The sequence below is a fragment of the Lynx canadensis genome, chromosome F2 (assembly GCF_007474595.2).
Source record: "Lynx canadensis isolate LIC74 chromosome F2, mLynCan4.pri.v2, whole genome shotgun sequence".
NCBI lineage: Eukaryota > Metazoa > Chordata > Mammalia > Carnivora > Felidae > Lynx > Lynx canadensis.
In genome coordinates, this window is record NC_044320.2 from 25,950,597 (window position 1) to 25,964,437 (window position 13,841).

Genomic DNA, 13,841 nt, shown 5'->3' on the forward strand with positions numbered 1-13,841 from the left:
CTTAATACCGTCATCTAACAAAATGTTTAATTTTCCCACATATTAACTTAGTGCATATGAGAGTAAATACATTTTTCTAAAATATATATGTTATGTGCAAAAAAAACATTTTTCTTGTCATTTGCCCATCTACTTTCCTATTCTCTAGTTTTTCTTAGTTTTATTCCATAGTAAATGTCAAATTGACTTATCTAAATTTCAACTTTTATGTTGTTTTATAAATATAGATAACAATGACTCTAGATGGCAAAGCATTGTCTCCTTGTCATACCTACACGCAACATTTTTATTTGCATCTAGCTAGGGCCAATTACCACTTTTATACTGAAGAACATTTCAACGACTGACTCAATTTCTGGACTCCTTCTATGAGGGCTCTTAGATTCCTGCTCATTGTGGAGAGGAAAAAAAAAAACAACTTACATATTTAAAAAGAGTTTGAAAAATAATATTGTTGTATATTTCAAATCTTTTCCAAATCCAAATCACTGGCCCATTATGCAATAATAACCTTGTCTTATAATTACTTATGTTTTCAGTGTATTTGGTCTCATTTTATATCCTTTTTTTTTTAAAGCAATGAAGAGTGGAAGCATATTCAGCATTTTGAGCTACAATGTCAATGAATAATATTAAAGAATGTTACTTATCATACTCTGGGTTTTGGGATTTTTTAATACATATTTTAATGATTTTTTTTTTTTTTTGGTTAACTTAAAAAAAATACTTCAAGGGAAAGATGAATGTGGTAGTCATCCTTTATTTCACATAGTACCTTACCCACAATAGGAGGGTTTTGTGTGGGTGTGTGTATAACTGTTAGTCTTTAACATCTATTTTAGACAATATCATTAAAAACTCATGTAAGACCACAAGGCAATGCCACACCATACTCATCAGAATGGAACGAATGAAAAAAAAAAGGAACTATTGACAAAGATACAAAGCAACCAGATTTGGCAATGGAAATGTAAATTGACACAGCCACTTTTTAAAGCAGTATCTATTAGAGCTACTGTTGATGACCCAGTAATGGGGCATGACCCAGTATTTATTTCCGCTCCTAGCTATGTCCCCAACAGAAATAGATCTTCTTCAGAAGACATACTTGAATATTCACAACACCATCTGCATTCATGCTAAAACACAAATTCCTAAATGACCATCAAATGTTGAACAGATAAATGAATATGGTGTCTTCACAAAATTAAATGCTATACTATATATTACTGAAAATAAATAACTCACAACCACATGCAAAAATAGAGATGGATCTCACATACCTCATGTTGAGTAAAACTCAGACCCAGAATCGTATATGTTATATGAATCCATTATATAAACTACAAAACATTTATATAAGGCAGCAAAATTAGCCTATGCTACTAGAAGTTGAGTGAGTGGTTACTTTTGGCAAAGTGAAGTGATAGAAAAGTTTCACAAAAGAGGCTCTGCTGGTGGTAATGTTGTGTCTATTGATCTAGTTGTATTTGCAAAAAATGAGTTTAGTTTGTGAATTTCAGGGATCTGAACAATTATATGTGTAATTTTCAGTATGTTATACACACAGGTTGAAGTGTGTGAAAAATAGTCATTATATTCATTCAACAGTTTCTCCCTATGCCTGCTATATATTTCTCTTCTAGAGTTAAGCATCTTTGGAAGTTGTGTGTTGTATCACTAAGCACTGTTTTTGTGTTGTTTGAGGAGATTGAAGGAGGAATGGAAGGAGACATATAAAGTATTTGCCAGAAAGCTGCACTTCTATATAAATAAAGCATATGAATTTTCCTTGATATTTTCAGAAAACTCAGGTGATTTCTTTTCAGGCATTGATTTTTAAATTTTATTTCCAAGCAGTTTCCAAAACATGACTCACTACATGTCTTATAAGAAAGCTAAAGGGAAAAAAAAAGATTTTATTAGATGATACACTTGGAATATTTTATAGCAGTGCTTTTCATTTTCAGAGAATTTAATTACAAGGCAAGTCCTGGTTTTAGTTAGTTTGGTAACTCTCTGTGTTTTACCGATATACTTTGTGAGTCTAATTTTCCTCTGTTTCTTAATAGGTGTGCAGTTCAATTTTCACACCTTCCATTTGGAAGACCATCACGACTATTTACTGATCACAGAGAATGGTAGTTTTACCCAACCACTGGCACGCCTTACTGGTTCAGAACTTCCTTCAACAATCAATGCTGGTCTCTATGGAAATTTCAGAGCTCAGTTGCGCTTCATTTCAGATTTTTCAATATCATATGAAGGATTCAATATTACATTCTCTGGTAAGAAAATAGACCAATTAAAAAAGCTTTTGTAACAAAGTCAGTTTTTTTAAAGTATGAGCATAATTTAGGTATGGCGAGACAGGGAAAAAATGACAGACAAGATGGAGCAGGGGGAAACAAATCTCTATCAATAAATTGTAAGGGAAGTTTGAAATACTTTGAAGATTGTCTATAGTAGTACATTTAAGAGAACCTTTAAACAAAAGCTAAATAAATAAATGAATGAATTGCTAGAAACTCTAAGTAGATTAATTACATTTCTTTAACTTGCATTCCTACAAAATTCTAACAGAGGGCAAAAGTAGCTAAAATGCTTAGTGAACTTAAAATGGAAATTCAAATATATATTTTAGTTAGACTCAAATGAATATGAATTAAACCAGTGATATTCAATTTTTTATGTGTCTTAGAAAAGGCATGGTTTACAGGCCAAGATTAAGGTAAACTCAATTTAATGATTTGGAAACAGATGATCTAGAAAAAATTAATGTGATTATCCCTCTATTCTAGAATAACCTCATCTAGAGACAACATTATAATTTGGAATCCAGGAAAAAAATTTGTACAACCAAAGTGAATAAAAAGTTTTGTATCAGTTAGAGTTCCACTTTCTAGTGAATGGAATAATGAGGCAAGTAGTTATTTCTGAATACAGAGATATTAATAAGTAAATCTTATGTCCACTTGCTGAAATTAAGATTGTAATATTATAATTATATATATTTATTATAAAATGTATATACATAAAATCACACAAATGCTAACCTTGTTTTCAGTTCTTACTCTAGTATTTGCATGGAAATACTTCTAAAATAATTAAGGTATTCTGTAATGAATAGTATATGAACATAATCAGTTTTAACCTAGAATGTTAAAAGTATATCCAAATACATTTTTTAAACAATAGAATAATACATCAACATGGAATAATCCCTTTTGTTCTCCATTGAAATTACAAGGTAAGTGCATGCCCTGGGAATATTTTTAGATAAGCTACTTCTTAGAATGGTAAAAAAATTATAATGTTGTTTAATCAACTCTACTCTGTTATACCTTGAAGAGTGTTCAGCTGTTCATTTTCATGATGTTCATTCATTGCTGGCGGAAATTGTCTTATATAAATCTATAATGTAACAATTTTCAGCATGTGGGCATTTCAGTCTTACATAAACCATTGCCTTTTGAACCCCTGTGTTTTTCAGAATATGGATTAATAGAACTCTTTGTAGAGGAGAGGCGAAGAGCCTTTGTCATTTAGATTAAAACCATTAAGTAAAATGCATTTCAAAAGTGCAAATGATCTCATCCAAAATGTTATTTTGTGTTTGAAAATATGCATCTCTTATGCTATTATTATAAGTCAAAATCAGTGAAATGGAAATGTTTCTAACGCAGAGAAAAGAATAGGAGATAAATAGCTACATTTTCAATTTATCACTCGGAAGGTGACATTTTCTCATTTATACTGAATTTCACACATAAAAGTATTTATTAAGCTATTAGATCTTTCCCAAAAAGAAGAAAAGTATGTGTGTCATTAGCATGCTTCGCTTACTAAATGTCTGACTAAGCCCGGGAGCATCCAGTTTGCAAACAACAGCAATACATCCTTAAAAGTGAATACTATCATTTTCTTCGTCCTTCTCTCCATCTAATTTACAGAATATAACCTCGAACCTTGTGAAGATCCTGGAATTCCTCAATATGGTAACCGAATCGGGTTCAGCTTTGGGGTTGGTGACACTTTGACCTTCTCATGCTCATCAGGTTACCGCCTGGAAGGGACGTCAGAGATCATCTGTCTTGGTGGTGGCCGACGGGTGTGGAGTGCACCTCTGCCAAGGTGTGTGGGTACGTGGTCAGCTGCTTTCATTTGCTTGTATGTGAGTCACTGTCCGTGGAGTTGCATGGTTATACACCCTTTGTTCTTTTATGATCTGCTGAATTTCTTCATTTATTTCATACCGGTTATTTCTATTTGTTTTTCCACTTGGCAATCTGGTGTACCTCAGTTAACTTCTCAACTGCTCCATTTAAGCGACCATGCTTCTAAATTTGTTTTCAGATGAAGGGGAAAAGGAATCAATAGATATATAAATAGATGATTGATAGATAGCTGATAGAAGAGGATAGGTGAGAGAAAGATAATCGTATTTTGAGAACTTACAGAACATTTCATTCTTATATTCTATTGAGAGATGATTTCCCATGGCTTACAACTGAAGTTGTGGCGATATTTTGTAATTTAGGATTCACATTCATGAAAGATGATCGTGAAAGAAAATATGGCAAATAAATAATAGATAATTTGAGGGCTATCAAGGCATGTATTGACTCAATATGTACAATCTATATAATTGCTCTATTATGATCAATGAATTAAGCTGGCAATTCATTTTATATTGTGAAATAAAGCATATCAATAGTTACAGTATTGCAGTTTGGAGCCACCACCCACACCAACCTTTGAAAATTAATATTTTAACTGATGAAAAGAAAAAAAAAGATTTTTCCATAGGTAAAATGAAGGACTTCTTTTTTTTAATGTTTTGTTTATTTTTGAGACAGAGACACAGCATGAGTGGGGGAGGGCCAGAGAGAGACAGAGACAGAATCCAGAACAGGCTCCAGGCTCTGAGCTGTCAGCGCAGAGCCCAATGAGGGGCTGGAACCCACAAACCGTGAGATCATGACCTGAGCTGAAGTTGGATGCTTAACAAACTGAGCCACCTGGGCGCCCCTGAAGGACTTTTGACTAAGACTTAAGTCATTTCCTATTTAAAGTAGGAAAGAAGGACGCAAAAATTTCTTCGGGTCATTAGCCTTTCTCTGGTTGTCAGTATTTGCTTTGATGACAGAACCAGATACAAATGGTCATTTCATAATTATTTTATAAAGCTGTTAAAACTCTCAAAAGCATTTAATTTGAATTTACTTTAATTGTAAATGTAATTGTGGGTTGCAGATCGGTATAAGTTAGAATATGCTACCACTTCAGGCAAAGTGTTAGAGTTTTGATCTATGGTTCAAGACCTTGTCTTTTCTATGCAAGCAAAACACCCCAAAGATGAAAAAGAGAATGAACAAGTTGCCCTCTATGAGTTACTCAATATATTATCGAGTACACGAAATGTGGGAGTTCCTGTGGGTCCCCAAATCGAGTAAGAAAAATATGATCTTCCAGGTTAATGTGGGTCTGAAGGCTTTTATAGTGATGAGATTGTTTTCACAGCCTCTGTGGGTTATATAACGGACAAGATGATATATAACAGATGAAAAAATTTTTTAAATCCTAGGCTTTTATAGAAATAGCACAAACAACCACAGAGGCTTGAAGTTGGGAGGCGATGAGCACATTCTCAGAGAATCTTTTCAGAAAGCTATGTACCGTGCAATCTTTCTGGTTTCGTTTGTTTTGTTGTTATTTTTTTTTTCCTGCTATTGCCAGATTTGGAATTCCCCTCTTTACCTGAATTTCCCCCATTTTAATTTTTTTTGCTGATGTGCATATTTTCAAAGGGCACTTAATGAGAACCTTGGGAATAGTTCAAGTGAGGTCTATTGAGTGTGTGGGTTTAGATGGCGGTCATTTGATATTGGATTAATTCTTTTTTTTTTTTTTATAAAAGGTAAAAGATTTCTTCTGGGTTAATTCACTCCTCTAAACTTCATTTTTTTTTCATCTGTAAAATGGTTACAACAGTGGTACCTAGTTCATTGTTATGAGTTAGTTATGAGGATTAAGAGATCAGCCATGCCAGTCAGACACCTAATATAATCCCAGGAAAATAGGAAGGATTCAGAATTTAGATGTTATTATAACACTTACTATATTGAGTATACTCTGCTATCTATCCAGCCCATCAATCTAGTTTATAAAACCGATTATAGTAGGGAAGGAATCCCATTTTATAAAACGCTAACATTTATGAGGGTCTATTAGGCTCTTTCATATATAGTTATCTCATTTAATCCTTACTCAAATTCTGCTATTATTATCCTCCCTCCCACCACCATTTTTCATCAGAGTAATCTTAGCCTTAGAGATTTTAAATAACTTGCCCAAGATCCTCAAGTTTGTAAGTGGCAGATGTAAGGATTTGTATGAAGTTTTTCATATTCTAAAATCCAGCTTTTTCTCACTAGGTGGTTTTATCTCAAAAGGGTCCAGGCAAAGGTGAATCTTGAAGGACTCCTTAAGGACTCTAAGGCAGAGTTAATATTTTCTCTCAAAGTATCAAATACATACCAAGCAGGCTGTTACACAGGTTAAGACATTGTTTGTGTGTATATTTTTAAGGTTTAGTTCATATTTACAATAAACTTTAATACATGGAGTTATGAAAATCTGACTTTGCAAAAAAATAACTTTAAGTTAGTTTTTGTTTTATTAAAGTATTTCTTTGAGACTAGGTTTATTTGCGCCTAAATCTTTAATGGGAAGGATGAATAAAATCAACCTGTGGACAAATTGAGAAAGCAAATTATTGCCATGGGAATTTTCCCCCCACTTTCAAAAAAGCTGTGCTTGCTTTTAAGCTTATTGAAATTTACAGTTAAGCCTATTGACTTTAATAAATTCCACTGTAGGTATACATTTAAGTTACAAGATGGGGAGAAATATTCCTTCAAATTAAATGACTTTTAAAAACTTTACTTCTCCAGTTTTCTTTTAACTTTTCTTCACTACTCTGCCTGTGCTTTAAAAGAAATGTGTTCCTTTTTGTATTTCTGGTTCCGTGTATGCATATGTATATATTTCGTATTTTGTTATCTTTTCAAAGTTCACAGTCTTTCGTCACATAAAATGCAAATTATTTGTAAGTATTCATATGAACAGACCCAATTTTACCAATTCTCATTTATTTGGACAGTTTTTGTTTCTTTTTAGATTTTTTTGTACTTTTCATTTTATCTCTCATGCCAATTCTCTAGTCCATACTTGCCTAAAAACTGTTGTTTAGTCCTTAGCATTATCAACCTCATAGAAAGCCTATGTTATAGATAGTGGCCAAATTATAAATAGATTGTATTCCAAAACTTTGCTTCTGTTTCAGTTTTTTTGGAATCTAAATGGTCTTTCCCTGGCACAAGGTTGCAAATGATGGATACATTCCCAGAACAAACCATAGATAAGGTTTCAAATGTTACATCAAATGGAAAGCTAATACTAACATTTACTAAAATGATTTATATATATATATATGTATATACATATATATATACATATATATGTATATACATATATATACATATATATATATATATGTGTGTGTGTACATAAGTTATGTAAGAAGGGGTCTGACACTTTGGACAGTAAAGCAACTGATATTCAAAACTAATTACAGAAACTTTGTATATGTTTAATTTTGATTCTTTGTTTAGTGTATTAATTGCTTGGTGTCTTTCAGTTTCTATTGGTAGGGTTTGGTACAAATTACCTTAGTTGTGGATGTTAGACAAGTAATAAATAACATTTTCACTTAACTAGTTTTTCTGAGTAACCTCTGTATTTATGTTTTAAGGTGATATTGTAACCACTAAAATATAATAACACCATAATATGGTCTTCACAATCTATAAAGGATTATATCATGTAGTGTCTCATTCCAAAAATCCATCAATGCCGTGAAAGCAGATTTAATGTAACTGTTTTATCATGAAGATACAATGTGTATAAAAAACACAAACTTACAGTCTGAGCCATGGCTGTCAGAATGTTCTGAGTCCCAGGCTTGCACTCAGTTCAGAGTAGCACACTGCTGTCTTTGACTGGAGGTTTCAATAACGTTGGGAGGAAATCTGCTCTTAATTATAGTGGATACATGGCTTTGGAGAACTCGTTATGTTGTCTTCTATTTTAATCAGAGGAAACTTCTTTGACCACGACCCATTTATCAGGGATTACTTACGTGCAGGGGAATTTGTAGAGGCAAGAGAAGAGTCTTCATAGAAATTGAGAGCATTAAAGTGCAGAAGCAGGGATTTTTCTCCCTAAGAAGTGGTCCCCATTACCAGCACATAGTTAATATTTACACTCCAGCCTTTCCTAAGCTGTGTGACCTTTGGGAAGCTGTTCAGATCTCTTTCCTGCCAAGTTTTCTCAGATGTAAAATGTGGAGAATCACATCTATAGTGCAAGATAGCATATAGCTGTAAGCAATAAAAGACATGTAAGTAACCTAACACTTCAACACATGACCCTTGCTCAACCAACCTGTTTCTTCTTCTTGCACCTGCAACTCTTGATTTTTATGAACCAGCAGGAGAGAAAAGAGAAGAAAAGGAGATGAAAAAGTTTAATGTGCTATCAGAAGCTAGGTATTTCACACATACAATCTTATTTCCTATTGAATGATCAAGATGAAACTTTTATCTTAAAAAAAAAATGTATACCCATAACTACATTTACATTTTGGAAGAGATAAAAATAATCAGCAGGTAAAATGGTATTTCAGTGAACATATTTTATATTTAAGTGATCATCCTGGAGAACCGTGTCTCTATTGAAATGGGTAATCTGGTCATCTTTTTAAGTGGCAACAAAATGTCCAAAAGCAAAAAAGTAAAAATAAAAATAAAAAGTATTAAGAGAATTTATTACTTTGAAATAAGAAACACTGCCCTGTTTCCGGTCAAGAAATGAGTACCAGATTTCCTTTTCTAAAGTTCACATGACAAAGAACACTGGAATTTCCATTATCATCTTTCTAAATCAAGAAAAAACTTGCATATTCTTATTCAGCCTCCAAATATACCAGAAATCATGCCAGGTCATGTTGCAAATAAACAAGGAGTTAATGAAAGAACAGATTGTTTTGGAAAGTAGATTAGCAAGTTCAGTGTTAGTAATGACTTGTCTTTAAGCAGGAGTCCACACATTTTAAGAAGCCCACGCATTTTGAAATCATTTTAAAAACATTAATTCATTCATCCTCACAGTCCCCCCATTTAACACATCTACTTCTATTTCTAATTTTACGTGTCATTGATTTTTTTTTATTTGACCTTGGACAAGTAACAACATCTTTCTTTAATCATATGTCAAATGAGAAAAATGATAACTCTGTATTACATATCTACTCATTTTTCTCACTTTTCTGACTTTTTAGATCCTATATTCTGCTTGTTATTTGTTATTTAGTTTAAAAATGAATGTTAACAGTGGAAACAGGGTACAGCATATATGGGAACTCTATTATCACTGTAACATCTCTGTAAATCTAGAACTATTTTAACGTTAAAAAAAATTCTAAAAATTAGGGAAGTTTGGGTGGCTCAGTCAGTTGAGCATCTGACTCTTGATTTCAGCTCAGGTCATGTTTCCGGGGTTGTGGGATCGAGCCCCACGTCGGACTCTGTGCTAAGTATGGAGCCTGCTTTGAGTTCTCTCCCCCTCCCTCTGCCCCTCTCCCCCATTTGCAGATGCTCTCTGCTCTCTGTCTCTCTCTAAAAGAAGCCTATATATAATCACTCAAGTTAGTCAGTGCTGTAGATATATAGCCATGTAGAAAGCAAACTAGTATTAAGAGACCTCCCTGGCTTTCAGATGCTACTATTAATTAGCTGACTGACTTTAAGCAAATGCCTTAATTTTCTATGCGTCTCTCTTCGACAAAGAATGGTACCAATATGAGTTCTACTCAACCCAAATATTTCTGGTAAAGATAGCAGAAAATATTAGATAGAAAGTTTCTTGATAAATTATATACCCAAATGTATATTTATATTTTCTGGTATAATTATGACTGGGTGCATTGATTTCTTGACAATGTAAAAATATGTAACGTTGACTTACACTTGTTCAGTGCTTTATACTTTGGCTTTTTTGTTTGTTTTTGAGTTACTTGTTTGTGACCTTACAAAGCAAGTCAAGGAGGTATTATTGATATTTAACAGCTGAGAAAATGGTACCTGGAAAAATTATAAGTAATGAGTGGAAGATTATGCCAGAAACCAAGTCTTGAACTTTTTAGACCAGTGCTGTGATATTCCAGATGGCATTTTTTTAGTATTATGTACTGATGTACTATTTTGGAATACTACCTTTTTTTTTTTTTTTAATGGAGCAGACCAGGGGTGAGCAAACATTTTTTCTGTAAAGTACCAGGTAGAAAATATATTGGGCTTTACAGCTTGTGGTCACAACAACTAAACTTTGCCTGCGTGTCCTAAAAGCAGCAATAGACAATATATAAATGAATAGGTGTGCCTGTGTTCTAATAGAAATTTACTTACAAAAGCAGGCAGTAAGCTGGATGCGGCCCTAGGGCCATAGTTTGCTAACCTCTTCAGCAGACGGGCCAAGCTGAGTCAACTTAAATATCCCTCTGGCATTTGGGAATTTACTACTCATCATTCATCTCTAAGGAAATTTAAAAAAAATCTTTCCCTATTCTCTATTTTTTAATTATGGGTTCTGCTTATTAAACTAGCACGTAATTTACTTATTTCTAAGAGAAAAGATGTCTCATGTTTCTCCAGAAAGATTAGGATGGGGCGTGCGTGTGTGTGTGTGTGTGTGTGTGTGTGTGTGAACACTGAGGTAATTTGTGGATAACATAAAACTGTCTCCAAAACCTCCTTGATCTGAGTACCAAGTCTGCATTCCCAGCTGTACACTGGACCTCTCCATATGGATGTCCTCCCACGGGCACATTGACTTCACATGCCAAACAGAACTCATTATCTCCTCAGCCAAATCAGTTCTTCCTTCTGCACTCTTTATTTCAGTTATGGCATCATTCTCAGCCAGGCATCCAACCTAGAAATTGTGTCATCTTTCAACACCCCCCTCTCTTTCTCTCAATCCATATTGGAATCATCACTAAGACCTACCACCTAAAGCTGTTGCTCAAACTTACCGCCATTTCTGTTTTCACTCTCATTATTCCAGACCAGCTCTCATTCATTGGTCCTCGTAAAGAATAACATAATAGCACAGTTAGAATGTGTGCTAGGCATTGTGTTAGACTATATATAGTTTTTTCTTTTACATATTCCTTGTAAAAACCATTTGAGAGAATATTATTTTCCCACTTTATAAAGTAGCTAGATTAATTGCCTAACTTTATAAAGAGCTTAAAATGAGCTCTTTCTGATTCCAATGCTCACATCGTAGCAATTATATATATAATCCCATTGTATTATCTCTTCTAATTGGATTTTCTGTTTCCAAATTTCATCTAATTTATCTTCAGTAACCCTGTTAGTTATATTTGTTTTTATTGACAAGTAACAAATTACCACAAATTTAGGAGCTTAAAACAACACATGTACTTTCTCATGGTTTCTGTGGGTGGGGAGTCTTCGCACAGCTGAACTGGGTCCTCTTCTTTGGGTCTTACAATCTCCAATCAAGGTGTTGACTGAGTTCCGACCTGAGGTTCAGGATTCTTTTCCAAGCGTACAATGTTGCTGGATGTAATCGGTTCCTTGTAGTTATCGGACTGAGAAATTCAGTTCTTTGCTCAGTTCCTAGAGGCTGTCTACAGTTCCTTGTCATGTGGACTTCTCCAATGTGACCATTTGCTTCATCAAGCTAACAGGGAGAGTCCCTGTAGTGAGTTACTAGCAAGATTCAGTTTTATATAATGAAATATAGTCACAGGAGTAATGAGAAGCAAGTTACAGGTCCCACTCAACTCAAGGGGAAGGATTGCACTAAGACATAAATAAATGCCAGGAGATGGGTATTATTGGAAGTTCACCCTAAAGTCTGTTCTCACCAGTTATCCTTAGATCAGATTATAGGGGCGCCTGGGTGGCTCAGTCGGTTGAGCGTCCGACTTCAGCTCAGGTCATGATCTCACAGTCTGTGAGTTTGAGCCCCATGTCAGGCTCTGTGCTGACAGCTCAGAGCCTGGAGCCTGCTTCGGATTCTGTGTCTCCCTCTCTCTCTGCCCCTCCCCTGCTCATGCTCTGTCTCTCTCTGTCTCAAAAATAAATAAAAACATTAAAAAAATAATAAGAAAGATCAGATCAGATCTGTTCCCTACATAAATCACTGATTTCCCATTGCCTTTTGGAAAAGGTTGAAATCCGTTAAGTCCTTTCTTGGGTGGGCCTTAGTGTATTCTAGAGTCATTCTTCTGTATGCATTCTGGAATACAGCCACACAATGCTACAGGCCATTACCAAACATGCCAAGCAGTTTCTATACATTAAGATGTTAAGAACATGTTGAGGTTCTAATGCATGCAAATGATCAAACTTTCACCTGTATTGGCACAAGCAAATAAATAATTGACCTCTAAGACGGTGCATGCAAAGGTAGAGTGAGAAAGCACTGAAAGTGTTCTTTAGTAGCTAGAGAAGGCTTTGCTTTTTAATCTATTGAACTTCCATTCCTATCATCCTACCATAGATCAAGACACCATTGTCTATCATTACTTACCTGTATTATTGTAACAGACTCTAGTCTCCATTCTTTTCTCTCTTCCCCAAATAGTAGATGTAGAATGAACTTCCTATGATACAAATTCAATGATGTCACTCTCTCATTTAAAATTCTTCTACTGTTCTCCACCTCCACTGTTCTCCATTGCCCCTAAAATTAATTCTGAATGTTATCCTCTTACTCGTGTCCTCATTCCATAATTTGGCCTAACCAATTTGTTCTTCAGGCATACTTTATTTATCCATCCTGATATGAAGCCTTCCTGACCTTCAAAGTATGTGTGAGATGTCCTTACTATAGGTTTCATGAGCTTTATTTTTGTATTTCCCCTTTCTAGGTTTCATAATGCTGTATTGAATTACCTTTTTATCTACAGCAGTGTTTAGCATATAGAAAGCTTTCAGTAAATTTGTTGAGTTGATAAAGAAATGAATATATTATAGCCAAAGCTCCTTTATTTTTTTGCATTTTAAACTCACTAACTTTAATTTATATGAACAAAGCTCTACTTCAGAGGTACTGTATTCAGCCTAACACAAATAAGGGACTCTAATTGCCATTTCAGCCTGGACCATCACACTGCCTCCTAGTCTATAATTCATTTGCTGTGCAGATATTAACACACAACCTCTCAAGTTTAATAAGTAAATCAACTAACCGACCAACAATGATGACGCCCCAAAAGACTACTAAGGGAAAGCTTATAATTATGATAGAAACAAAAAAGATAAATTTATAAAAATTGAAAATGGTGAGGAAATGTTGAGTGTTTTACATGTGTATGTAATAAATCCTTCCGCAATAGGTAGTGAAATTCGGAGCTCAAGAAAGGAATAGCTGGCAATTATTTTCAACAAAATGAAAAGGGAGAAAGAAAAATGTACCTGTTAGAAAAACTCAGTATCCACAAGAATGAAAAGAAGCAATGCACATGTCCTGTTTAACAGAGCTGCATAGAAGACTGTGAACTTAAACTTTTATAATTCATTTGGGGTTTATAAACAAATAGATTTACAGAGAGCCTTTTATAATCTAACTGGCTTGTTAGCAGATACACATCTAAGCTTACTTGATTATACTGAGTTCGGCAAGTGAATGCATACCGTTTCATCTCATGACTGTGAGCCCCTTGAAGATGGAGTCTGTATCTT

The 13,841-nt window shown here is 34.3% G+C and overlaps 1 protein-coding gene across 1 annotated transcript in view; it reads left to right on the forward strand.

Moving 5' to 3' along the window:
- The window catches only part of CSMD3 (CUB and Sushi multiple domains 3), a 1,276,067-nt gene that overhangs the window by 883,121 nt on the left and 379,105 nt on the right, over positions 1 to 13,841 (forward strand). The window contains 2 exon segments of the mRNA XM_030304305.1: positions 2,073 to 2,288; positions 3,954 to 4,142. Of these exon segments, the coding sequence (XP_030160165.1) occupies positions 2,073 to 2,288; positions 3,954 to 4,142 (405 nt within the window).